The following is a 23840-nucleotide window of genomic DNA, read 5'->3' as shown; positions in this document are numbered from 1 at the left end:
TCGTATTTTCCATCAGAAAAGAAAAGCAGCGAAGGAACTATAAAGAGCATGTGTCCAGCACAAATCTAGGTTACAATATATTAGAATATTTCAACTTTTTTCACTGTGGTTTTCAGACATCTTTAAAATTGAATAAGAATCCTTTATGAAAATGTGCTGTTTGCATCCTGCTCTGTACAAATAATGGGCAGAGAAAGCCAGTGGCTTTTGGTGAGCAGCTAAAGAGCCAGACGTTTTTCTCTGGAGTTGGTGGAGGCCAAAACCGGGGTAGGAGAATAACTGTGGCTCCGGAGGTAGAGCAATCATCCACCAACCCCACGGTTGTTGGTTAGTTTCCCTGCTCATCCTGTCACATGTTGAAGTATCTTTGAGCAAGACACTGAAAGCCAACTCAGTTGCTCCTAGTGAGAGTGTGTGTGTGATTATAAATGGGTGAATATAAGTTATTGGGAAATCTGTGTTTTAGGCCTTTATTCTCATCCATCAATTCAGCAGCAGGTGCTGTATCACTGGAAATTACCTTATAAAAACGTAATCTGTAAATATATATAGTATAGTTCCTTATGGGAAATCATTCAGGGTTCTGTGTCATCAGAGCAACAAGGGAGCAAAGAAGGGGACTAATGGTTTTAGACAGGATTCCCCTTAGCCACTTAACACACACACACAGTACACAATACACAAGACAATGGGTTTCTGGCTTGTGATCCTCGTCAGATGACTTCTAGTAAAAATAGTACTGTTAAGATTTCCCAAACCCTCCCTCTGGGCTCGTTTACCCTGTAATAAACCTCTTAATCCCAAACCAGCATTTTCTAGAGGGTTACACAACGATGTGTTTCTTATGCAATTGGCAGAGTAGTTAAGAGTCAATTATAGAACAGTTGGTAGGAAGGGAAGAAAGGAGGATGAGGCAGCTGATGCAAAACATATTTACTGTAGGATAAGATGTCTGATTAAATACTAACATGGTTTTCTTTTGATCTGAATTCAACAAAGAAATAATCAAATTTAATGTAAGATGAAATGGAAGTCTTTTTTTATGTAAGCATAATATATATTTTCTATTATTGCTAAATTGATAGATGTTTAAATTAAACAGTTATTTTTCAGCTTTGGCACTGGTTGTATATTTTTGAATTAATCCTTTATTTTAATTTTAATCTGAAATGAAGGTAAGAATAGTGTTTCCCCCCCCCCAACAGCTCATAAAACAGTATTCTGTGCTCTATCACTTCTATTAATGTTGAAAGATGTGGTTGACACCTCCCCTGATAAAGCTCTGATAGTAGAGTGGAAATATTTCTTTCAGTTTTTAAGCAGGACTCACCCTTCTAACTAATCACAGAAGTGTGATACACACCCATATTCTACAGCAAGCCTGATTGCCACAAGTTTCACATTGTAGCTTTTACTTTAAACGCTAAATGAAACAGTTACTGGCTGAACACAAGAATTTGAAAGTGCTGATAACAGCAGCTGATAACTGACAACTAGAACGGGCCTTTCATAAAGAAAGTGTGTGTGATTGCTGAAAGCCAGTTGCTACAGCTGCATTCTGCCTATATCGAAGCCCTGAAGTGAACGTTTTTTTTTTGTTTTGTTTTTTTTGAAAGTGAAAGTAGTTTATTTTTTTTTAAAAAAGTAATGAATTGCAGTTCCACCCAGTGGCGCTATAGAGGCCATACTATAATATGTGAAACATTTAATCATGGTGCAGCTGTCCATTATGTTTCATTATTCCAAGTTTTTGAGATATTCATGTTTTTATGATCAGTCCCATGGACCACCATTCAAAACAAAAATGCATAAAATATTCATAACAATTACTGTACATTAGCTATCAGCATACAAAGTAATAGCACACCTCTCATGTTAGAGTTGGAACCATGTTTCTAGCTGTCACATTTAGGACTTTTAGCAATCACACTAATTACAGACTGACCTGGTTTACATTAGCCATCAGCTTTTGGCCACAATGACTGAGTCAAGCTACATGAAGACTTACCCTGGTTTTACTTCACTTTTTTCCAACAGTAGATGGCACAATTGTATCAATCATCCTCTCTCCTCCTGCTCACTCATGTTCAGCACAGTTCATTATGCCAAGTGTGACTCACGGGCTAAATTATTTAGTTTGGCTGGATGTGATGGAACATAGATAAATAGGACGGCATGGGGTCAGTCTGACAGAGCTAGTAGCTGGTGGCCACTCGACTCTTTAGGTTCAACTAGAAAGTTTTATTCTAAAGAGAAATACAGACAACCTGACAAAATGATACCTGCTTTAATAAAATTACTGGTACAAATAGAGAAGATATAGACAGCAGAGAGAGTACAGCCACTGTAGACTTACTACATTCATGTTATATTATCATGATGAGTAATCTTGCCAGTATTCATAACTTCACACAGTACCTCCCATCGAACTCTTAACTTCATCTTTGTACTTTGTGTCACCTGAGGGGAGGACTGTCTTCAGTCACCATAACAACTACCACTTGTGAAACCCGACTCTCCCATCTAACATTTCACTCTGCCTGCTCACAATAAATTACTTGGCAATACGAGGGCTCTGTGTGGATGTGTTTGTGTGATGGACTTGGCACAGTTTCCTTTTCCAGGCCCCGACATGGTACCTAACCTTTTTAAAGCACTATACATCAAAGAAACGAGTAGGCTTCGCTTATCTGCACAGAGGAACAGAGAAATGGAAATAAAACAGGAGGCCTCCCACCGTTTTATGATATCATTCTGATACATCTCTCACCAGCTGAAGAAAAAGGCAGGACGACTGTGGCTATGAATGTCGAGCAGTCGTCCACCAATTGCAGGGTCAGTGGTTTGATTCCTGTCTTCACCTCTCATTTGTTGATCTGTCCTTGATCAAGACATCGAACCCAAGCTAGTTGGTAGATCAGACAAGCTGCATAGCAGCTCCCTCATCTGTGTCTGAGTGCGTGGGTGATTGTGAATGGCTGAACGACAGGCAGTGTAAAGTGCATTGTTTTCCGATAACCAGAAGCTGAAATACTTTATTAATCCCAGAGGGCCAATTTCTTAAGATACGTGGAAAAGCCTGCTATAACTTTAGACCATTTACCATTTGTAAATGGCTAAATGTGAAGCCCTATTGCAGTGATGGGCTGCATAAAACCAGCTTACCATGGAATCCCAGAGAGGTCATAGTGCAAGCTACGTTGTCTGCATACAGGTCAGCTTAACTGTGGAAGAAAAGTCAGTAAACTGGCATAAATAGTACAGAGCTTAGCGATAAACAGTCACTTAAAACCAACAATGTAACTTCAGTGTTATGTTTACGGACGATTCACGTATCAAAAGTTACTCAGTTATATTCATTTGGTAGCTTATTTAAAAAGCACATTGTGGGAACGTATGTGATGTCATGAAACATTTAAGCAGTTTGACATTTTAGTGAATTGCCCTTTGGCTTCCTTGAAACCAACAGCCAATAAGCTTAGTTTAGCACAAGGCCTAGAAACAGGGAGACACATCGGCCCTGATGCTTCACCTCTCAAGGTTTAAGATGTTCTGATCCTTCTGGATAAAGTACATCTGGTTTACACAAGACATCCCACCCTCATTCACTGATTCACTGGCACAAGACAGACTGGGACCGTAAGACTCACATGCTCTCTCTACACATTACCTTGTAGGGAGAACATCTGTGAAGCATACACAGCCCTTTAGGGTATGTCTCAGTTTGAAATCAGTGGTCATTGTTGGATCCCTTCCATCTTTCTATGCTTTTGTCACTGTCCTTCCACCCTCCCTGTGATAGCAGGACTATTTTATCATTTAAAATATGTAGCTTTAAATCCCCTCAAAACTTCCCCTAGTTATCTTTTTCTTCCAAATAACAAATATCCAGAATGCAAAAACACATGCTTATGTATAATTTATGCAATTGAAAGTTAAAAAAAAACTAAAAATGCAGAATTGTTTCATTTTTGAGAATGTTGATTCAAGTATCAGAGCAAAGAAAGGCCTACACGACTTCCATGACATTCAAATGTGTGTGAACCCATCAATTGACAGTGATTCATGATGATACCATAAAGCATTAATACAGTAGGAGTCATCACCCATCATTTCTGTACCAATTTGCCCACAGTTTTCATTATGTGAAACGTATGTTAATCACTTCCAAGGAACCTAAGTGAGCGAGTTTGTTGGAGTTAAACAGTGTTACCTAATCTTTCTTGAGTAGTGTACATGTTTGGACTAGCTATGCTTCCCCCAAAGTCAAATGACAAGTGAAAGGCTCCACAAGGTGGTTAAAAATTCATCATGTCAACTTTTAATTTTACATTCACACTCATCTTTTTCTTTCCAGTGTCTTAAAACCATAAAAAATAAATATACATTATGTTACAAAACAGTTCCAGTGTCTCAGATCAATAAAAAAAAACACAAGGAGATCTGTCAACAGTATGATTACAGAAGGGCAAAAGTGGGGTGTATGCAATGAGAGAACAGTAAATAAAAATTAGGTTGTCTTTACTGCTAAATTCATTAGAGTTGGCATCGCTTTTACTTTAAACACAGCTATGAATGAGTAGTCAAAGGGTTATTAAAAATATAAAAATGAAATCCATCTTCTTAGTCTGTGCTCTATTTAAAAGTCCTACAAATGTTTTTTCCTACTAAACTAAAATGAAACGGAGTTAAAACTGAATTGACCCCAACCACATTTACTGTATATCATGACTTTGGTAACCAGGAGTGTGTTGCATTTGACAAACAAGCAGGAAGGACACTGGAAAAAAAAGGCTTCAGGATCATAGTGCTCAAACTGGAAAAAGTTTTCAAAAAGAAGAGTAAATTCCTCTCCACTTCGCACGATTTCTGTTCATTAAGGTCCGCTCTTCTCTCTGTGCATGGACTCGGGACATTCTAGGCCTTATATGTAGCAACATACGCCGGGTGTGGTACATACACTGAAAACCCTCTACAGTGTGTGGGTGTGTAAGGCCTCTGCCCAGGATGAAGGCACACAGATTAGTGTTCTCAGCTGATTAAAACAGCATATCAAGTAATTTTAGAAAAATATTCCCAACCTAACGCAGGCAAAATGATTTTTAGTTTTTATAATTTGTTGACACTACAGCTGAAATACAAAATAGATCATTTCTTCCTCACCTTTGACAATATCTACATATTAATTACACCCGAAGTGGACCACATTAAGAGGCTTTCTGTGAGTTAAAAAAAAAAAGAGAGGAGCACGTGAAGTGTGACACGAGCGTCCTGTAAGCTGTAGATTTACAGTATAAAAAAAAAAAAAACTCAGCGAGGAGAAGTTGAGTCTTGTAGTCCTTGAAATCCTTTTGGACTACAAATGAGACTGTACCAGCATGTATGAGTTCATGTACAGCGATTAAACACTATACAGTATCTGCCTTCCTCCACAAGAACGTTAGCTGTTTGGAAGTACTGTCCAGCTTTACCCACTGATAGGGAAAGCGAGATAATCACTGTCATTTTGGGGTCAGCAATGCATCCTGGGTGAATTCTTCATCTTCTGACTCTGTCGACCATTCCGTTAGTGGCTTTGGCACACTTGGCTCCATTTCCTCTTCTATTTGTTTAGTCCAACACAGCTTTCCCTTTAAGTTTCTCACATCTTTCAACACCTTTGCTTATTTTCTTATCGCAGGCAGTCTAAGAGTCTGCATTTAATACTGCTCTCCACAGAGAGGGAAGATGAGTGGAGGGATGAATGGACAGACCAGGCAGGGGCAAAACACTTTTCCCTAAACCGCCCAATCTTTGATACCCCTCTGTCTTCTTTGATGTTTTCCGTTTTATTCCCCTACTCTTGGATCTCCTTCCCTCAGTGGATTCTTCATTCTTCTTCTCATAAGGGCAGACTGGTCTGGGTTTTCCTAACGGGTCAGATCGAAGTCTCGTTACTGCCACTGTTAATGGAAGAATGGGGACGAGAAGGGATGCGGAGAGGAAGGGTGCAGAGAGAAGGAGAGGAACAAAACATGCAAAGTAAAAATGAGTGCAGGGGTGCAGTCAGTCATCATGCAAAACTGAAGCAGGATGATCGCATTACTTCATGCTTTAGTTAAAGGAACTGTAGGACATTTAGGGAAATATAATAAATGGCTTTCTTGTCAAAAGTTAGATAAAAGGATTGATATCGCTCTCATGTGTGTATGGTAAATATGAAGCTACCAATAGCTAGTTAGCTAAGCCTACCACAAAGACTAAATATAGGGGGCTTTGGCTTACGTAGCGCTGACAAAGGGTAACAAAACCAACCTGTCAGGCACCTACTGTATAAAGTTCACTAAATGACATATGCTGTTTATTTCATCGGTACAAAAATCAAGGAGAAAAATCTCATTAATCTCTATTATCAGCAGTGGGTAGTAGAGTCCTAGTTGGAAAACAAAACGAGCAAGGGTCCTTGAGGACCAGGACTGAGAACAGTTGGCTTAGGTAGACTGGCAACCTGTCCAGTGTGTACCCCACCCCACTTGCACAATGACAGCTGGGATTGGCCCCAGCCCCCTGCAACCCTGAACAGGATGAGTGGTTAAGATAACGGATGGATGGATGGATGGATAGATATTTAGGTGGATAATGTAATTTGTGTCACACTTTGACAGAGTCATGCCAGCTCTTTCTCCATTTCCAGGCTTGCTAAGATAAGCTAATCCTCTGCTGATGGTACATTCATCCTTTTAAATCTCCTCTTCTAAGTCTTGGCAAGAAAGCAGATGCAAATAAGCTAATTTTTGAGCGATTTATTAAAACATGCACTGTTATACCACATGCACTGTTGAATCAAATAACAGTGGACAACCAATATGTGTTATTATACAAAATGTTTCTGAAAAGATTTTTCAAACTCTTGATTCAAATAACATGATAAAGTGAAAATAATTCATTTTTGATAATTCAAAGACTCTACCCATCTACCCCACCCAAGAAAAACAAAAACAAAAACATGCCATCTCTTAAAGACTACTCACTCTGAGTCAGATTCATTGCCTCCGTTGACTGTCCCTGACTTCAAGTGCATTGCCACTCCCCCGTTTGTCTCACGATAGATGCCTGCCGACGGGGGCCCAACTGTGATCTGTGGTCGTGGGGCAATGGGCGGTTTGATAAGGGTGCTGGTTTCATGGTTGCCAGGGCGACCTCCATCATTGGACGTCAGCGAGGGTGTTCGGGCTGTCGGCGTCATGATGTTGACGGAGGGAGGAGGCATGGAAGAGGTGGTGTTGTTGTTGCTGGGCGGAGGGGAGGTTATTGTGGGGGGGTTGTAATCGCTCAGCTTCTCCCTCAGACGGTTCTTCATGTTTTTGTCGCTCAGGGGAGGAGGGTAGCTGATCTTGTTCTTTAAGATACCTGAGGTGGACATAGTTATTACCAGCGTAAATATGAAAATAAAACAATCAGTGCATTTATTTCATGACATTCAAATGAATTCTCCTCTCTCACCTTTTCTCTGCTCTGGCTGGTGGTTGCTGTTGGGTTGGTTAGGGGGGCCCGTGTCTTTAACATTACTAGCTGTCTGGTTGTCTGTCTCCTGAGGTGTCTGACTTTCTCTTTCACCAATGTGGTTGAGCTTCATTTCTGGGTGCAGCTCCACATTCACTTTGGTCTCCACCCTCAGCCTCTCAGCCCCACCGGGATCCTCACTGTCACTAGCTGTGGTGGCCTCTGTTGGCCAGTAAGGCCTCACGTGATTGGACATTGAATCCACTAGTAGAGTGAGATGGGAACATACTAGTATTAGCGAACAAAAGCATTAGTAACTTATTTTGCATTCTTTTTCCAAAACTCCTTCCTTTTACTTTCAAATTGCCTAAACTGCCTAGTGCTCTCCCAGTATTTGGTTCGATCCCTGGCTCCTCCGTTCACATGTCAAAGTGTCCTTGAACAAGACACTGAACCCCAACATAGTTGCTCCCAATGAGTGTTGGTGTGTGAGTGTGTGTGACTGTGAGTGTGAATGGGTTAATAGGAAGCAGTGTAAAGCGCTTTGAGTGCAAATAGGTAGAAAACAGCTGACCATTTGCCATTTACTGTTTACTTTGCTAAAGTAAAATTAGGAATGTAACATGGTGAAAAAACCTTTGTACGTCCATTATGTATCTCTATTTGCCTGTTTAGTTACCTCTAATTTCTAGGTGTGAAATACTATAAATGTACTGACGTAAAAAGTAAGAACGTTTTTTCTTGAAAAGCATAAAAAACTCAGTTTAGGTATAAGTGCCTCAAATTTGTATACAGGTACAATGCTTGAGCAAATGTACTTCGTTACAAACCACAACTGATTGTGCTTCATTTTCATGCTCAATAGGATAAGTACCTTTAGGCGTACTGTGAACAGGTGGCCTCTCATTGTTCCACTTTGGCTTGACATCGATGTCATCGTCCTCGCTGTCGGAGGAGTGGGAGGAGGCGTAGGAGGAGCTGTGTTCATCAACTGACAGCTCACTGTCTGAATCAGAGTCTGACGGGGACAAGGAGTGACAAACAGATAAATGAGCTTTTAATAATTAATACATGGTTCAGGAATGCAAGAGATTAAAAAAGATGATGTATGATACCCACCATCTCCTTTTGTGCCGTTTCTGTGGAAGAGAGGCCCATCCAAATCTGTGTGTCCTTTAGCTGTTCCTGAAGAGACACTGGGCTTCTGACCAGACTCCTCCCTACGCAGATAAAGACAGATAGAGAGAGGACAAAGGAAGGGAAGGACAGGGACAGGGAAGAAAAATGGGAGTGGGGAGCAGATTAAGAGGAGGCACAGTAGAAAGGGGGGCAGAGTCACAGGAGATTTATTCAACCCCCAGCTTGATGTCGAAGACAACAATGCACTACGAGATATTTGTCATTACAACGTTTACGTCTGTGAATGGCTTCAATGAAGACAATAACCAATATATATATGGATTCTGTGTGCTTGTGTCAGTCAGTTAACCGCCTTGATAATCATCATCAGAAAAAAAAAAAAAACATCAACCACTGATCGATAAATGGAGGCTATTATCTGTTTCAGGTTTTTGAGGTTTAAGCCAACACAAAATACGCTGATAAAAATTGCAGCAGCTTTTGCCATTTATATTCTTCTTTCTAATTATGATGCATAGTTAATAACAAAATGATATAACTGGGTAAAAGCCTGGTTGTTCTGTCACGTCTCCACCTGTATCCATTTATTCCAGGTTTGAATAAGATGCTGCCTGGGAGGCAAAAATGCTACTGGAGACTCTGACCTGTCTGTTAGCTGATCTAAGAGAAGCTTCAGGAAGGAGCTGGACGTGTGCCAAAAGCCCCGGGGAAGAGGTATATGTGTTTGTATTACATTCTCACTTCAACAGGTACAATTTCAGTCTCCCTACTTTTCTACCGCCCTCTCTCTCTCACCTTTTTGTCATTTCTTTTTCCTCTCTTGTAGCATTGCTCCCCCTTTAGCGTTATTGCGCTCATTGACCCAAGTGTCAGCTCGTATTACCCAGATGACAGCTTTACAAGCCGAGGCGTACAGTCAGACCTACTGTTCATTCTGTAAAACTCTTTATAACACCAGCTATACTATATTTAACACCACTGAGATGAAAACATGTCACGATCCAATGAAAACACGGCTGTACAAGACATGGAGGTGAGATTAGCAGGAGATAAAAAGGGATATATACGCTAGGAAAAATATCTCAAATGCCGACTTTTAGGTGATTGACTGGGGGCTACACGTGTCCTGCTGAAAAAATGCATCATTCTAATTCTTCAGTGTGAACCTTGTTGAAGAATAAGTAAGCAAATGAGGCAAAGTAGATTTACGCATTCCAAAAAGGTATTCAAACTATTTCATAACATTTTCTAATTTAATGCATAACAAAATTTCCTATAAATTTCCTACTCTCACATGGTGTACAAGTCAGTGATTACTGCTAAATAGTGGTGAAAAATAACAAAGTACAAGTACAGTACAAAAAGTACTCCACTACATTTCTAATCAAAGTTGGATTACAATCAAGTCACTTTACACATTTCATAATAAACCACTTTTTCAAATTTTTTTTTTATGAAAATGAATCATTAAATGAATGACAGACAGGCATACAGGCATTTCAGCCGGTTTCTCCTTCCAAGGTCTCTTTTAAAAGACTTATTTGACATATTAACAGTACTCAAAGTGAGCTGGAATGCAGCCCTTGGGCTTCCTGAACTTTAACTTGGGGTTGCTTACCTCTTCTTTTCACTCAACATGAATAGTTTAGAATTAAAGCTTGAAAAAATGCATCAGATCATATAGTTAAACAGCTTCAACTCATTATTTATGTCTGTTACCATTAAGTAGTTAGTGTCCCCACCAACATGAAGCAGCACTGATCCACAGAAAAGGACAGAGAGAAAGAATAGTCAAGTACTTTTGCATTTAAAATATAACTAATATACTTCCTTTTACTTAAGTAGAAAATTCAGCGGGCAGGTTTACTTTTAATACAGTGCATTATTGTTTGTTTATTTGTACTTTTACTTAAGTACAGTTTTTCAGTACTTCATCCACCACTGCTGCTAAAAGATATAGGCATACAGTGACCGACACTACACACATCATTTCTTTTGGTAAACAACCCCCCAAGCATTTTTTCAACTTGGTCAAACAATATTGAATTTTTTTGTGCAACTGCTTGAAGTTCACATTTTGCAGGAGATATTGCTCGTATTAGCTCGTACAAGTAGTGTGTACAGTGTATCAGTGAGCCTGCAAAGCTTGGTCTTTTATGCAAGCATAGTTTCACATGCCCAAACATCATGCATGTGCCTGTGTGTAAACAGCATGCATCTGTGAAAGAAAAGAAAGACCCTCCAAATATTATCTCAACAACTTGCTTTAGATAGGACAGCAGAAAATACAGGCAAGATGACAAATTGTGTGTGTGTGTGTGTGTGTGTGTGTGTGTGTGTGTGTGTGTTTGAATAATGGGCTTGATGTGTGTTAGTATGAGTTAGAATTTAGATGTATCAGCAAAGACACAATATAAGCAAAAGTCCGTAGAAATTGAACCAAATAACAAAAAAAAAGACACATGCACTGACATTGACATTCTTCTTGCAGCAGTGCAGTAAAAGCAGCCATGCAGTGAGTGAGCGTGTTGTACCTGAGTGTGTAAGCCAGGTAGCTGCTGCGGCTCTTGGCTGACCTGAGGGTGCTGTTTAGTGAGATGGTGGACTCTCCGATGCCTGAGCGGAACAGGGGGCCGTCTTCTGTGTACGTGTTGTTGCAGTTGAGTGAACGCTAAGGGTGGAAGACCGAAGAGCGGGAAGTGGAACAGAAAACAAAAGTGGCTGCTTAGCTTCCAGGCTTTTTAAACCAAATCAAATCTATGTTAAAAATTCTCTAGTGTTTGTATAAATATGATTGTAGTTTTTAAGACTATGAGCATGTAAAACACAAAACATAAAAATGAAGTTATATTGATTACACACAAGCATTTCCGTTAAAATCACTATTAAATGCAGTACTGTGCTTTTGGATGTATGTCCTCCTGTCACTTACTGTCAGTAGAGATGCCCTTGTGGTGCTGGATTCATCAGGTATGCTCTTCTTTCCTGTGAAAACGTTCTTGAGGTTCTTTCTAACATCTTCATTGATGATAACATGGAAGAAGAAGATGAATACTCCCTGTGAAGAAAGCCAAACAGATGTTTTATAAAAGTGGAGTAAGGATCACAAAACGTACATGTTTATCATAATGCCTTGAATTAAGTCTTAGTAAATATGTATTTAGAGACTTAACATTGCCACAGCAGGCAACTACAGTACACACCTGCAAACAGCTGAAGACAGCAAACAGGTAGTGGAAGGTCATTACGTCGCTGTTGACCGCCATTAGGCCGAGCAGCCAGGTGGCACTGATGAGCAGCAATAGGAGGAAAGCCATACGTAGAGCAGGACTGAGGAGGGAAACACATATAAATGATGATTCCCTCACTATCCTACTATACACTGAAGTGATCAATGTCAGTTTTTATGTAACATTTGCACTTTTGAAACGTCTGAGCTGACTCAACCTTTTGCTAACAAAGTTTTGCAACCTATAGATTTATTAATGAAACAGTAAATCTTACATAGCTCCAGACTTCTCCACAGCCTTCTGCCTGCGGCCACAAGAGGCCTTCCCAGCAAGAATAAAGATCACTGTGTTAACCTACAAAGAAGAAAAAAAAAACTTTAAATATATTTTGATGTACAACATTTAATCAAAATTCCTTTGGGACACATGTGGCTGAATTTCAATTGAACTTTAAAAAAAATGCAGTTTCTCTTTAAGCCGCAAATGTCTGTTAAAGGATTATTCCACAAATTTTCACATGAATGAGCTGAACTTATTTTAAGGTTAGGAGAGTAAACACGATCCAGTGGTTTGTGTGCATTCATGTGCATACCAGAACAACAACAAAGATGGGTCCAGCAAAGCTCCAGATGAGGGTGTCATGGACAGAAAGCCAGCAGAAGTCAGGGTTCCCATAACCCTGAGGGTCAAGACCTACTGCCAGACCTACACACACACGCACACAAAACACACACACACACACACAAAATACACACAGACAAAATACAGAGACATTTTCTTAAATGAATCCCATTGATTTGTTATTGTCACTTTTTATCATTCTGACAACCTAAATTCCAACCAAGTAAACCATTAGTTTCCAACACAACAAAGCAAGTCAGTGCATTGCAAAGCATTTAATGTGTTACATTAATCAAAGGGTTATAAAATAAATATAGAGAAAATTACAGGCTTAAAGACGTAGTACTAATTTTGTGCTACTTTGGCATACGGTGAAAAGCCATATGAGGCCTGTCTATCTTTCATTACGTTGGTGTCCTTCTCTTTCTCAGTCTGTCATGTTCAACAATTTTCCCACGGGGATCACAGCCCCCTGGGCAGAGACAAGTTTCAGCAGGAATCTCGCTGACAATTTGCCATCTTCCTGAGCTTATGTAAGTGTGTCTCACCAGTGATAATAGCCGGTATGCCCCAACCCATGGCGTAGTAGAACCTCATATGTCCGTGGTTGATGTTGCGCAGCTCGGTCAGCATGCGGTAGATATGCAGCCCCTCCACGAACATCCAGGCAAACGTGCACATGTAGAAGTAATGGAGAAGGATGGCTATGATGGTGCACACAAACTGGAAGGAGGTAAAAGAAAGGAACAGGAAAGGGATTTAATTATAATTATTTATGCATAATAGAGTTATTTAAAGTTAAAGTTATTTACTGAAACCAAAAGACACCAAACGCCAGACTGTAAGTCCCATCAATGTAGTTTGTTCTTCTTCTTGTTTTATATTAGTTGTAATCACTTTGGATGTCGCACAGATGAACGTTGTGAAAACGCCGCTTGATGCTATGCGAAACTGGTGCTTTTGATTATATTCAGCACTTCATTCATTAATCTAATCACACTGTCATTAACAGATTGATAATAAATTGATTACCTGTAATAACTTTAGTATACTTTAAACTTCGTTATGACTAAACTTCAATTTATGTAATGCAGTAATAATTCAACCTGTCCCCGCATTCCTATACCTTATTCCCTCCACCTTTCCATGCCCTTTGCTCTAATAGAGGAATGTAGTGTGTCGGGGAATGTCCCAGCATTTGAGATACTGTATTTTAGTAAGACTGTGTATTATGGAGATCAGCAAAACAGAGAGAATCTACATTGACAGGGTTGTAAATCATGCTGCATGCAGCCCTGGGCACACACTGACAGCATTCCAGGGTTCTGACACACACATATACACACCTAAACAGTTGATTGAGTACAAACATTCAAGAGTTGAGAAAAAAAAAAAGATTATCTCTGTTCTTTTGGCTTTTACTTAAAAAAAATCCATACAGGTCTAGATAACATGTGGTTTTGATCTGACTTGAAGGTTACACTATTTACTTCTGCTGTGATGGTCCGAGCCAAAGTTTACATCTGGGTCACAGTTACTACTCACCACAGTTTTACAGGGATAACCTGATGATCTTGTGAGGTCCTGTTTAACTGTAGACATCTAGTTTAGCCAGACTAGTCCCAACTGACAAACTGATTGGTAATATAGTGGCTAAGGAAAGATAACCACAATGTGTTATAAGCTATCGTAGCATCCATATCACTTTCTGCAATAACTGCACTTTGTTTGTTGTATGGATTAAATAAATGAGGTATGAAGTGTTAATGAGTGAGTTTAACAGGTACTAGTTGGTGGATATTGCTTGCAGGCTAGCTGTTTCCAGTATGATAAGCCATGGAAACTTGAATGAAACTTAAACTTGTTTAAATGTATAGCTCCACTGACATGTAGCAGATATTGATAAGCTAACCATAAATTGGATGCAAGTATACATGCATAACATAAAGGAACGGTGTAGATGCAGTATTTATCATTACTTATATTAGCTAAACTTCACTGAAATGTAGAATCCTTAAACTTTGTGCTTGTGTCTCCCCAGACCTTAAGGCACCTCAGCTTTCCAAATCTCATTACTTAAAAAATAAAAAAAAGAATCAGGATTACTTGTAAATTAACAGATTAATGATGTTTTCTGTACAGCAGACACGAGGGGTTTATCAAGTGAAAACTATGAAGTTGTTTTGGGAAATCTTTGCCGAGGTTTACTGCCCTGAGGCCTTCTCCTGGAAACAAGTACCAGTCTCAGCATGTCTCCCCAGCTACTGGTCCACAGTCTGTGTGTGTGTGTCAACAGACTTCAAAGAATTTCCACCTTTTGATCCTTTACTCTATGTCTATATATTTGTGGACAAGTGTGTTACAGTGAGTTACACTACAGGGATTAAACCAACTCCAAACTATATTATAAACCTAACATGATAAGGTCTATAGTCAGACTTCTACACCTCCTTAACACTAACAATGTAACATTTAGTCTGGATTCAGTTTAGTAATTTTAACTTAAAGCTTTGGCAACCACCATTTTCCTATCTATTAAAGCACAAAACCTGTCAAATACAGAAAGGCTCATTAGTTAGTCCCATTAAGCCTGGTAAAGCACCTGCATACATCAGCATCTTCTGCTCGTTTATGCATGATAAAGAAGAGAACATTTGAAACTGGTGTAAAGCCCCTAAGCCAATGATCCCCAAGAGGTACTGTAGAAGCATGGCATTTTCAGCAGTGCCTGAATCCTATCTGTAACCATGAGTGTTAAAAAACCCATTTGGAAATCAGTTCAAATAAACACATTTAAAACATTTGAGTAGTGCTGATAAAATGTGTTTTTCAATTAAGCTGCGGGGGTCTGGCAAAGATTCGGAACCACTACCTGACAAAGTGAAAACATATTGCAGACAATCAGCAAACTCTCGCTAGTGCACTTTATTTTGCATGTCCTAAAATCACACTCACCGGATTGTCAGTCTGATTGATGCCAACCAGGAAGACAAGCTCAGAGAAAAAGAGTGCTGCTACCAGGTTCCTGTGGATGGCGTGGAGGTTGGAGTGCAGTCGGTGCAAGAGACACAGCAGGATGAAGGTGAGGAGGAGTAGGAACAGGGAGACTGACACAGTGGTGTAGGTGACGATCTTCAGCGGGAGAACATCGCCGTGCTATGGAGAGCAATGCCCAATGGTCAAATACACAGTGTTTCAATCCTAGCTGGTGATATTTTGTTTAAATCAAGCTGAAATAAAAGATTTTCAGCAGTACCTCTCTCTTGGAGATATCCATCAGCACAGCAAAGCTGGTCATATGGTTGCACTGGCAGCTGATGTGGCTGTTGTTTCTGTTGAGCACCTCGCAGCCTTTAGAAGACCAGCCACCGGTTCCTCCGATCCTAAATGCACACAAGTGACATCAGTAACACAGGAACTCACATGTGAATGCTACTGAACACACAGAGACAAAAAAAAATGGTTCTCAATGAATTTTCTCTGCCAACATTCATCTCGGAGCTTCTGAATACTTGTGCCGGGCTGTCAAGTCCAACTCACGCAATGGAGTGATTCCAGAAGACACAGACAGGTTTGGTCCTCTCCTCCGTCTCCAGCAGGGTGTATTCAAGGGTGATGGGCGGGTCCAGGATGGGAGGAACAGGTGGACCCTCACTGTGGACGGTAGCACTCACTATGGCTGTGTTGATCACTGGCCGGGTGGGAAGCCTGGAAGCACAAAAAAAAACAACAATAAATATGACCAATAATGTTTGATATTGTTTACATTTATTTTCGTATTATTGTATTCTTATTGAGAGAGATACTTCTGGCAATTTCCACTCAGTAACAACACAGGACCCTCCCTGACCCTCATAATTCAGTTTACCTAAAAAGAATCTTAGAGGCCCTTGCAGAAGGTGGTATAGCAGTTCTTCTAAGCTCACAGTAATATTATTAAATGTGCGTGACAATATAATGAACATTACAGATTAAACATAGAACATAGTGAACATAGACATTTATATATAGACTTGTACATACAGTGGAATGTGTTCAAAGTTCAGACAGGGTGTTCTTTTAGGCCTAGCTAAGTATGTTACAACATTTATCTGCACTCCCAAGTGCAGTGTCTGAAAAAAGCATGTATGTCAACACATTATAATGCTGAGGAGATTTTTATTCAAAGCCTGAAATTACGCTTAATTAAAGTGGATCACTTTTTATTATACAAAATCAACAGTCTACCTCAGACTCCTGCGGTCAGGGTCATATCTTTCTGGGAGCAGTTTTCCCAGGGATTTGTACACTATCACCACGGCAACTGGAAGAGGGGCAGCTGGTTCGAGGTGGCGCCGTCTCCTATCGGAAATGGTGTGATCCTCCTCCAAGGGGGGATCAGTCTGAGTTGGAAGGGCAACAGTGGGCTCAACTAAATGGACAGAAAGAAGATGGACAGATAAATTGAATGGATGCAATGTCACCCTAAGGTTTTTAATAAACATTTATTCCAGTGCTCCTACCTCTCTGGCTGTGAGCGCGGAGGTTGAACTGGGGAAAGTGGACAGACGACCCAAGCTCTTTGGGATATGCCTCCTGGATGTCCTGGAACCGAGGAAGCGTCGCCTTCTCTGGGTCCGACACATCCATGTAGTCCACAGTTAGAACTAGAGGGCGCAGGGAGATTAAAATGATGACAGGTGATGTGAAATGATTCGTACCACATTCACACAAGACATTTTAAAATGTTGTCACTCACTCATGTTGTCAGTGACGATGGTGAAGGGCTTCAGGTAGGTTTTCCTGACATTCTGGGCCAGCGTGTTGGCATAGTCTTCAAAGTTGCGGAGCAGATGGGCTGTGCCACCCTCAGTTCTCTGGATCTGCTCCCAGTGCTCCTTGGTTTCAGGATTTAGTATGGCACTGCCTGCTCGCACAAGGTTCTAGAAAAAAATAAACAAAAGACATAAATGGCAACTTAATGTTGTATTACTGAAGATGATCGAAATTCAATGTGTCATATAAATATCAAATAGAGTATAGGTGAAAAGTGTAAAGCAAAAGTGGAAGCCTCAGAGGACAACAGTGAGAATAGACCAGAGGAGGGCAGTGTGCCACCTGTGCTCCCCATGCTACAGACATGGCTTCATATATAAAGTTGTAATGTAGTCGAACCCCTTTGAAAAAACTGTGTGAAGTCCTTAAATCAAACTTGAATATTATAATCTGTTGCTTTTATTTTTCCTACCTCGTTGAACTCTGCATCCCTCATGGCAGTGAGGTCAAATCCTGCTTGCCGGCTCTCAAACTGCAGCACGTGATTCAGCAGCTGGGCGGCCGTCTTCACATCATTTCCATAGTAACGAGGTGTGTTATTGGTGGCACTGTGAAGCAAACGCACAATGGTCTTGGAGCGTTCACTGTCCATCCTTGAACTGTTGCGACGCAGTTCCTCATTCTGGAAGTATGGAGGGATGAGGAACAGACAATGAAAACGAGCAGGTTAAGGCAAAGTTCAAGCTGAGTGGGTGCAATGAAACGTAATAGAAAATGGTCAATCCCATGATTAGTTACACAAGCCTTTAATATTAAGTTCGGGTTAAAGCACGAGAAGTGAAATGCTTGTAGAAATCAACCGGTGATCAAATTACACTTAAAGAAACATGAGCTCCTTAACAAAGCTACTTTTGTACCCTGATAAACAAGTGGGGGATTTTTTTGGCCTCAATATTGGAAGGTTTTTTTGGACTATATTATTTACCAGTTTCTTTAGATGGGAAAAGGTGACGGTGGTGCAGTTGAAGAGCTCAGGTGACAACCAGCCTTTGTCATCACTGCAGTGGCGGATGGCAGTGCCTGGAAAAACACAAAAGCAGAAGAAATGAAAGTCAAGTTCAAGTTCATACAAGTTCATACATACTTAGAGTGTCAAAACTGTAAGCACAACATATTCACAAAATAATACTAAAGCACAAGGGAACAATATATGAATGTAGAAATTTGATTTATTTATTTCAATGTATATTATTTTTAAACTGGTCTGAATAAGTGCTAGGGTCAAAATCTATAAACACATTCATAAACATAAACACCAGACCTAATTGTAAATAATATTTGAAATATTTGAAACCAAACTGTTGCTGTCTGATTTAGAAAAAAGGCTTTATTCAAATGCAAAGTTTTCTCTACTTTGCTATTGTTGCAAAGGAAAAAACGGCTGAAGGAGCCGCCAGTTGGAGCTAAGAGAGGGCACAGAGCAAATAAATTCCCCGGTGACTCTGGAGACAACAAAGTGGGCGCCATGGTGACAGCAGTTACCAATGGGTAACCAGGAAAGTGACAGAGCGTCACCGGGAACAGGCCAGTGAAATTCACCTCAATTGTCCTTGTCTCACACAAAAGTGCTCACGCTCTGCGGTGGGGAGGAGAGGTATTACTGTCCGCTCTTAATATAACACCTGGTGTTTATCCTGTACATGATTGGCTAATGAAAAAGTTCTGTTAGATCAATCACAGACTGATCACAGAGCTTTAATACACTGTTTAAGATGATCTAATAAGATGATGTCACCCACACGTGCAGCTTAATCCAACTTCTGTTATGATATAACTGAATACTTTTACATAAAAGGTAAAACTGAATTTATAAGCAATGAAAAATAGCCTATTTCAGTACACTTGTTGTTTTCAATGCCAGTAGCTTTTGGCAGATAATGTTAGCTATTTAGCTAATATTTTGTAACTATTGTAACATTACCAAATCAGCTTACTGTACCTTGTAGATAATTTCCATTTTTTGTGTGATCGTTAATCAGACAACTGACGATAACTTCAGAAAAGTGGTGGGAGAGGTGCTTGTTAATCATGCCTATGTTTTTGTTACATAAAGGATGTAAGACTCCAAAAATAACACGAGGCCACCATCATGTTTTTAGTCCATTAATTCAGTCCTGATTTTCACAATAATCAAGAAATTAGACGTGAAGCTTAACAGCATATTTTTAGCCAAACATAATTAGAACATAATTGAAAGGTAACAAAATTATACCAAATTATTCCCTGGGATGGGATGAAACGACTGATTTTGATCAGTGAAATTAGCTCGTTCATCAATTAAAGGATATTTCGACCACCTCCAGAACTACATAATTACACATTGCAGTTGTCACCGCATAGATTAAAAAGTACTGACCAATGGATCCTTTGGGACAGTTCATTGCTGCGGGGCGTCCAAATTGTGTCTTGGGCCACCAAATGCCTGCGTCAAATGCCTTGGGACAGCCCTCGTATACCACTGTAAAAAAGACACACAACAGAGATCAAAAATCTCAGTTGGAATATGGTTTCACACAGTTAATATTTATTTAAGAGCATTACAGTATTTGAACCTGTTAAAAGAAATGCATCATAAAGTGAAGCTGAACCCCTCTAATGCTTATCACACAATATTCATTATCAATCCTCTACTGTAGCCTTCTTAGTGCAACTAATGAAACAACCACAGACAAACACAGCGACATTCAACCAAGTTATTCCTAAGGAGCAGTCACACAAGCTGTCATACATACATAATTCATTTCAGCCCATCTGGTTTAATAAATCCACTTGTTTGCCTGTGGTAACTGTAATCCTTAAACGTTTCATTAAATACTTTGCTCCTATGGCACATACGTTTTCCACTTTATTCCATTTCTATTAAAATTTTACTTTCAAATAAAAATAACCAACTGAGTGATGTTTCGTAAAATAGCATATATGTCGAGTGTCTCTCAGTTGTCTGGACTGTGACTAATGCAGAGCTGACACACTGGTATAAAGTCTGCAATGGTTGGCCACATGTCAGCGAACCACAGGACATTAGCTTAAGAAATATCTTACTTGTTGTAGTCTGGATTTTTTAACCATTTCCATAATAAAATATGATATCAACTTAGACACAAAAACACCAAATGTTTTTCCAAAACGAGATGCCAAATTAAGAGGCCGAGCATGTTCCCAGCCTGTGAGGAGCTTCGTGTCGGGTCAAACACTAAGCACATTTACATGAATTTTCTTTTAGGGACTTTGAGGTTTTGTCTTCCATTCATCTGTACTGTATTGTGTGTGTGCAGTCCCACTGCCAAGTCAGCCTACTAGTCAGAATTGCTCCTTCTGCTTGACTGGGTGGTGACAAAGACTTGAAGTTAGCTCCACTGCAGCATCAGCAGATGTGAGAGCGACACTATTTGTTTTCTTCTGACACTTCATCGATTCATCCGGCCCCACACTGTGAACCAGAACATTTACAGGACCAATACCAGCTTCTCAAAGCTTTTTTCTCACTACTATCCACATCCTCTGTCCACACCTAAAATACTTAGCTTTAAACAACATTAGGTTTTATTTCAGTTACTGTTAGTTATAGAGTTATTGTTAACACACTAGTTGTCATTTCAAATACATACTAATTATGAATTGTTCCATTTAATGTGTGTAGAAGCACTACTTTATTAATTATATTGGTAGATATTTAATTACTCTTTATGTGAATTAACAGGGAAATATTGTTCTAGCACTTCCGGATGCATTTTTGTAATCAACCTTAACTGTTTGGGATTTTTCTGATAAATTTTCCAATCAGGCTTAATGACATTTAAACCTAATTTACATTATGCCCCTTTGTTTTAAAGATCAAACAAACCAGGGAAGATCACATAATGAATACACAATATAACAATATACATTCATTCATATACCTTCACATCCAGTGGGGGTGACTTCAGCAAAAGGGTTGTCACAGCGGTTACACTGACGACCAATGACTCCTCCCTTACAGGGGCACTGCCCAGTGAAAGGGTCACAGATTCGAGACTCCGAGCCAACAGAGAAACACTCACAGGGGTAGCAAGTGTCCTCGCCCTCTGGACGATAGTGGTTTTCCTACAGAAAGGAGGAGACACACATGACTAACATTAATTTTATGTCATTTAAACAGATAGGTCAAAGCAAGTGTATCAGATTTTTATTAAATCACAGCTGCTGTGACAATAAGTAAGAAATACTGTAGAGGAAAAACAAGCAGAGATGAAGTCAGAGAACAGAAAAACAGCACACTTTAATAGCAATTTTCCACCAGATGATACAATGACATTTTACTCTACTCAACTTGTACTAGGTATTTTGTTTTCCTACGCAGTATTATCACTTTGCCTCACTTGGGACCTTGACGAACGTGATACCATAAAACGTACCAGGTACCAGATACTATCAACAACTTGGAAAACCTAAAAAGGTGAGTTGAGCCTTCTTGAGCTCGCGTGTGGTAACAAGGCTCCATATAGTGCTCATATCAAGTAAAGCTGTATCGGCAAAACCACTGATAGCACAAAACTGAGTCTTTTCTACTTCTTAGAAATGTTTCAAACGTATTCCAATAAATGTAATTTTTTTCTATTATGCTGTTGTTTTCATTGCCTTGCTTTAAATATTACATAAAAAACAACAGTTTTGAGCTGTAAACACTAATAATATGGTAAACCACAAATAGAAACACTGTTGTAGTCACAAACAGGATGTCGAATGTCAAGTACTGTGTGTTTCTACCTTGCAGCGGCACTCTCCAGTGGTCTTGTTGCAGTCTTTATGAAATCCTTTGTCAGTGTCACAGTTGCACGGTCCACACATGGGGCTGCCCCACCAACCCTGAGGACACGGTTTCTCCACTCTGTCATCAAAAATACAGACATGTAAAGTGAGACACATGCAAAAATAAATTACAATTTTCAATACACAGAAAAATGAATTAAGAAAGCAACCAATTACTGGATCTGAACAGGAATCAATTTGAAAATGCAAACTAATCTAGCATCTAGCTTTTTTCCAAAGTTCATCTACAAAAAACATGGCAAAAAACAAATCATAGTGATGGTTAATCAGGTTTTGGCATGTTACTGTCTATCTGTTGACTTTATCTCCAACTAAAATCCCCAGATCACCCTGAATAAACTTTGGTACACAGTTTTAAGTAAGTAAGTCAAGTGTGAGTCATTTATCCAAACACACACACATTTTTCCTTTTTAAAGAGATGTGATCTGATACGGGACAAGCAGCTGTGTGAGGGCAACAGAGACTAAACACTTATGGTAGACCAGTCAGGCATGGAGGTGGTATCCCACATCCTGCTTATGACAGGAAGCGACGAGTGTCATAGGTCAGGATTTAGGGTGAAATAACTGGTCCTCCATCAGGGCCTGCGAATTCATGTGCGCTTTTAAACTTACACAGCATTTTCTGCAATATCCACATAAAATTCACCTGATGAATTTTACCTGACCAACAGGTGAATTTTGTGTGAATATTATGTGACCATGCAGAAGCTCGTATTACTGATAAGTAAGACTCTGACTTGAAAAGCTCTTACTCTTAAACACCAAGAAGGGGACATTACTTGTTTTCGCAGTACTGTCCATAGTAGTTCTGGCCGCATTCACAGGTGTAGCCGTGGGAGGAACTTGGCTTGCGAACACAGGTGGAAATATGCTCACAGGGGTTGAGCTGACAAGCGTCAAAACACCCATTACCAAAATAACCTGCAGGACAGACACATAGGACTGAGGATTGACACCCAAACCCTCGCAAGGAAAATACAGAATGTATAGGGGTACTGTTTGTGTTCATGCATGTGGGTATTACCTGGATCACAGACACAGGTGTGTGTGCTCCAGTCATCACTGCAGTGGCTGTTGTCAGGGCAGATGTTGGAGTCGCATGGGTCAGCCAAATCGCAGCCGTTCTCCACACGGATCTTAAGGCCCTGAGCCATGTTCACATTGGCCACATTTGTGGATGTCTCGCCCATACGCACACCCTGATGAATTGTATATATTGATGGATAAGGATTAGAGGAAAGAAGGTGCAAGAAAAACTGAAAAGAAATTGGGTGAGAAATTACACTAGAAGGAAATGTATTTTATTGTAGGACATACTTTTGTGCGAGGCATTTCTCACCTGTATGCAGCCTACAAATCCTTTGTTGACATGATTATTCTCTCCAGGCAAGCCTCCAATATGAAGAGTTTGCAACTTCAACCCTGGGAGGTCATTACCAATTTCCACTGACTTCTGCTTAAAAACATGGATTTGTAAAATGAGAATGTTAATTTTAGACTTTAAGCACAATCTTCGCTACTTGTAATGGTAAAATGCTCTATACCTGGTACATGTCATAATCCAAGGACACAGCCGCCATGTATTTGATGTCTTTGCCATCTTTAACGCTGCGAAGTTCAACCAGCAGGTGATGCCACTCTCCATCATCGACCCTAACTTGCGGGAAGTTCAAAGAGGCCACCAGCTGCTGTCTCAGCAACACTTCCATGCGGACTTGCTGCTGACTCAGCTGGATGGTG

At 40.0% G+C, this 23840-nt stretch overlaps 1 protein-coding gene across 6 annotated transcripts in view; it reads right to left on the bottom strand.

The window, feature by feature from the left end:
• Positions 1 to 5226: 5226 nt before the first annotated feature.
• The window catches only part of celsr1a (cadherin EGF LAG seven-pass G-type receptor 1a), a 77369-nt gene continuing 58755 nt past the window's right edge, over positions 5227 to 23840 (bottom strand). For 2 of the 6 annotated variants that reach the window (XM_067489923.1, XM_067489927.1), the window contains 26 exons: positions 23645 to 23830; positions 23440 to 23556; positions 23125 to 23299; positions 22880 to 23021; positions 22035 to 22155; positions 21188 to 21371; positions 19645 to 19746; positions 18214 to 18308; positions 17701 to 17910; positions 17212 to 17395; positions 16976 to 17119; positions 16701 to 16884; positions 16014 to 16181; positions 15730 to 15856; positions 15429 to 15629; positions 13022 to 13196; positions 12445 to 12557; positions 12127 to 12206; positions 11826 to 11952; positions 11555 to 11680; positions 11157 to 11293; positions 8602 to 8702; positions 8357 to 8500; positions 7483 to 7746; positions 7011 to 7389; positions 5227 to 5909 (listed from right to left, as the gene is read on the bottom strand). In XM_067489923.1, the coding sequence (XP_067346024.1) occupies positions 5882 to 5909; positions 7011 to 7389; positions 7483 to 7746; positions 8357 to 8500; positions 8602 to 8702; positions 11157 to 11293; positions 11555 to 11680; positions 11826 to 11952; positions 12127 to 12206; positions 12445 to 12557; positions 13022 to 13196; positions 15429 to 15629; positions 15730 to 15856; positions 16014 to 16181; positions 16701 to 16884; positions 16976 to 17119; positions 17212 to 17395; positions 17701 to 17910; positions 18214 to 18308; positions 19645 to 19746; positions 21188 to 21371; positions 22035 to 22155; positions 22880 to 23021; positions 23125 to 23299; positions 23440 to 23556; positions 23645 to 23830 (4014 nt within the window). In that variant the 3' untranslated portion in view covers positions 5227 to 5881. Of the gene's footprint in view, positions 5943 to 7010; positions 7390 to 7482; positions 7747 to 8356; positions 8501 to 8601; positions 8703 to 11156; positions 11294 to 11554; positions 11681 to 11825; positions 11953 to 12126; positions 12207 to 12444; positions 12558 to 13021; positions 13197 to 15428; positions 15630 to 15729; positions 15857 to 16013; positions 16182 to 16700; positions 16885 to 16975; positions 17120 to 17211; positions 17396 to 17700; positions 17911 to 18213; positions 18309 to 19644; positions 19747 to 21187; positions 21372 to 22034; positions 22156 to 22879; positions 23022 to 23124; positions 23300 to 23439; positions 23557 to 23644; positions 23831 to 23840 lie in introns of all 6 variants that reach the window. The other 4 variants (XM_067489925.1, XM_067489928.1, XM_067489924.1 and 1 more) reach the window with 3 other exon arrangements.

The sequence above is a fragment of the Channa argus genome, chromosome 21 (assembly GCF_033026475.1).
Source record: "Channa argus isolate prfri chromosome 21, Channa argus male v1.0, whole genome shotgun sequence".
Taxonomy (NCBI): Eukaryota; Metazoa; Chordata; class Actinopteri; order Anabantiformes; family Channidae; genus Channa; species Channa argus.
The sequence above is the reverse complement of the archived record's forward strand: the minus strand, read 5'-3'. Positions and strand labels throughout refer to the sequence as shown.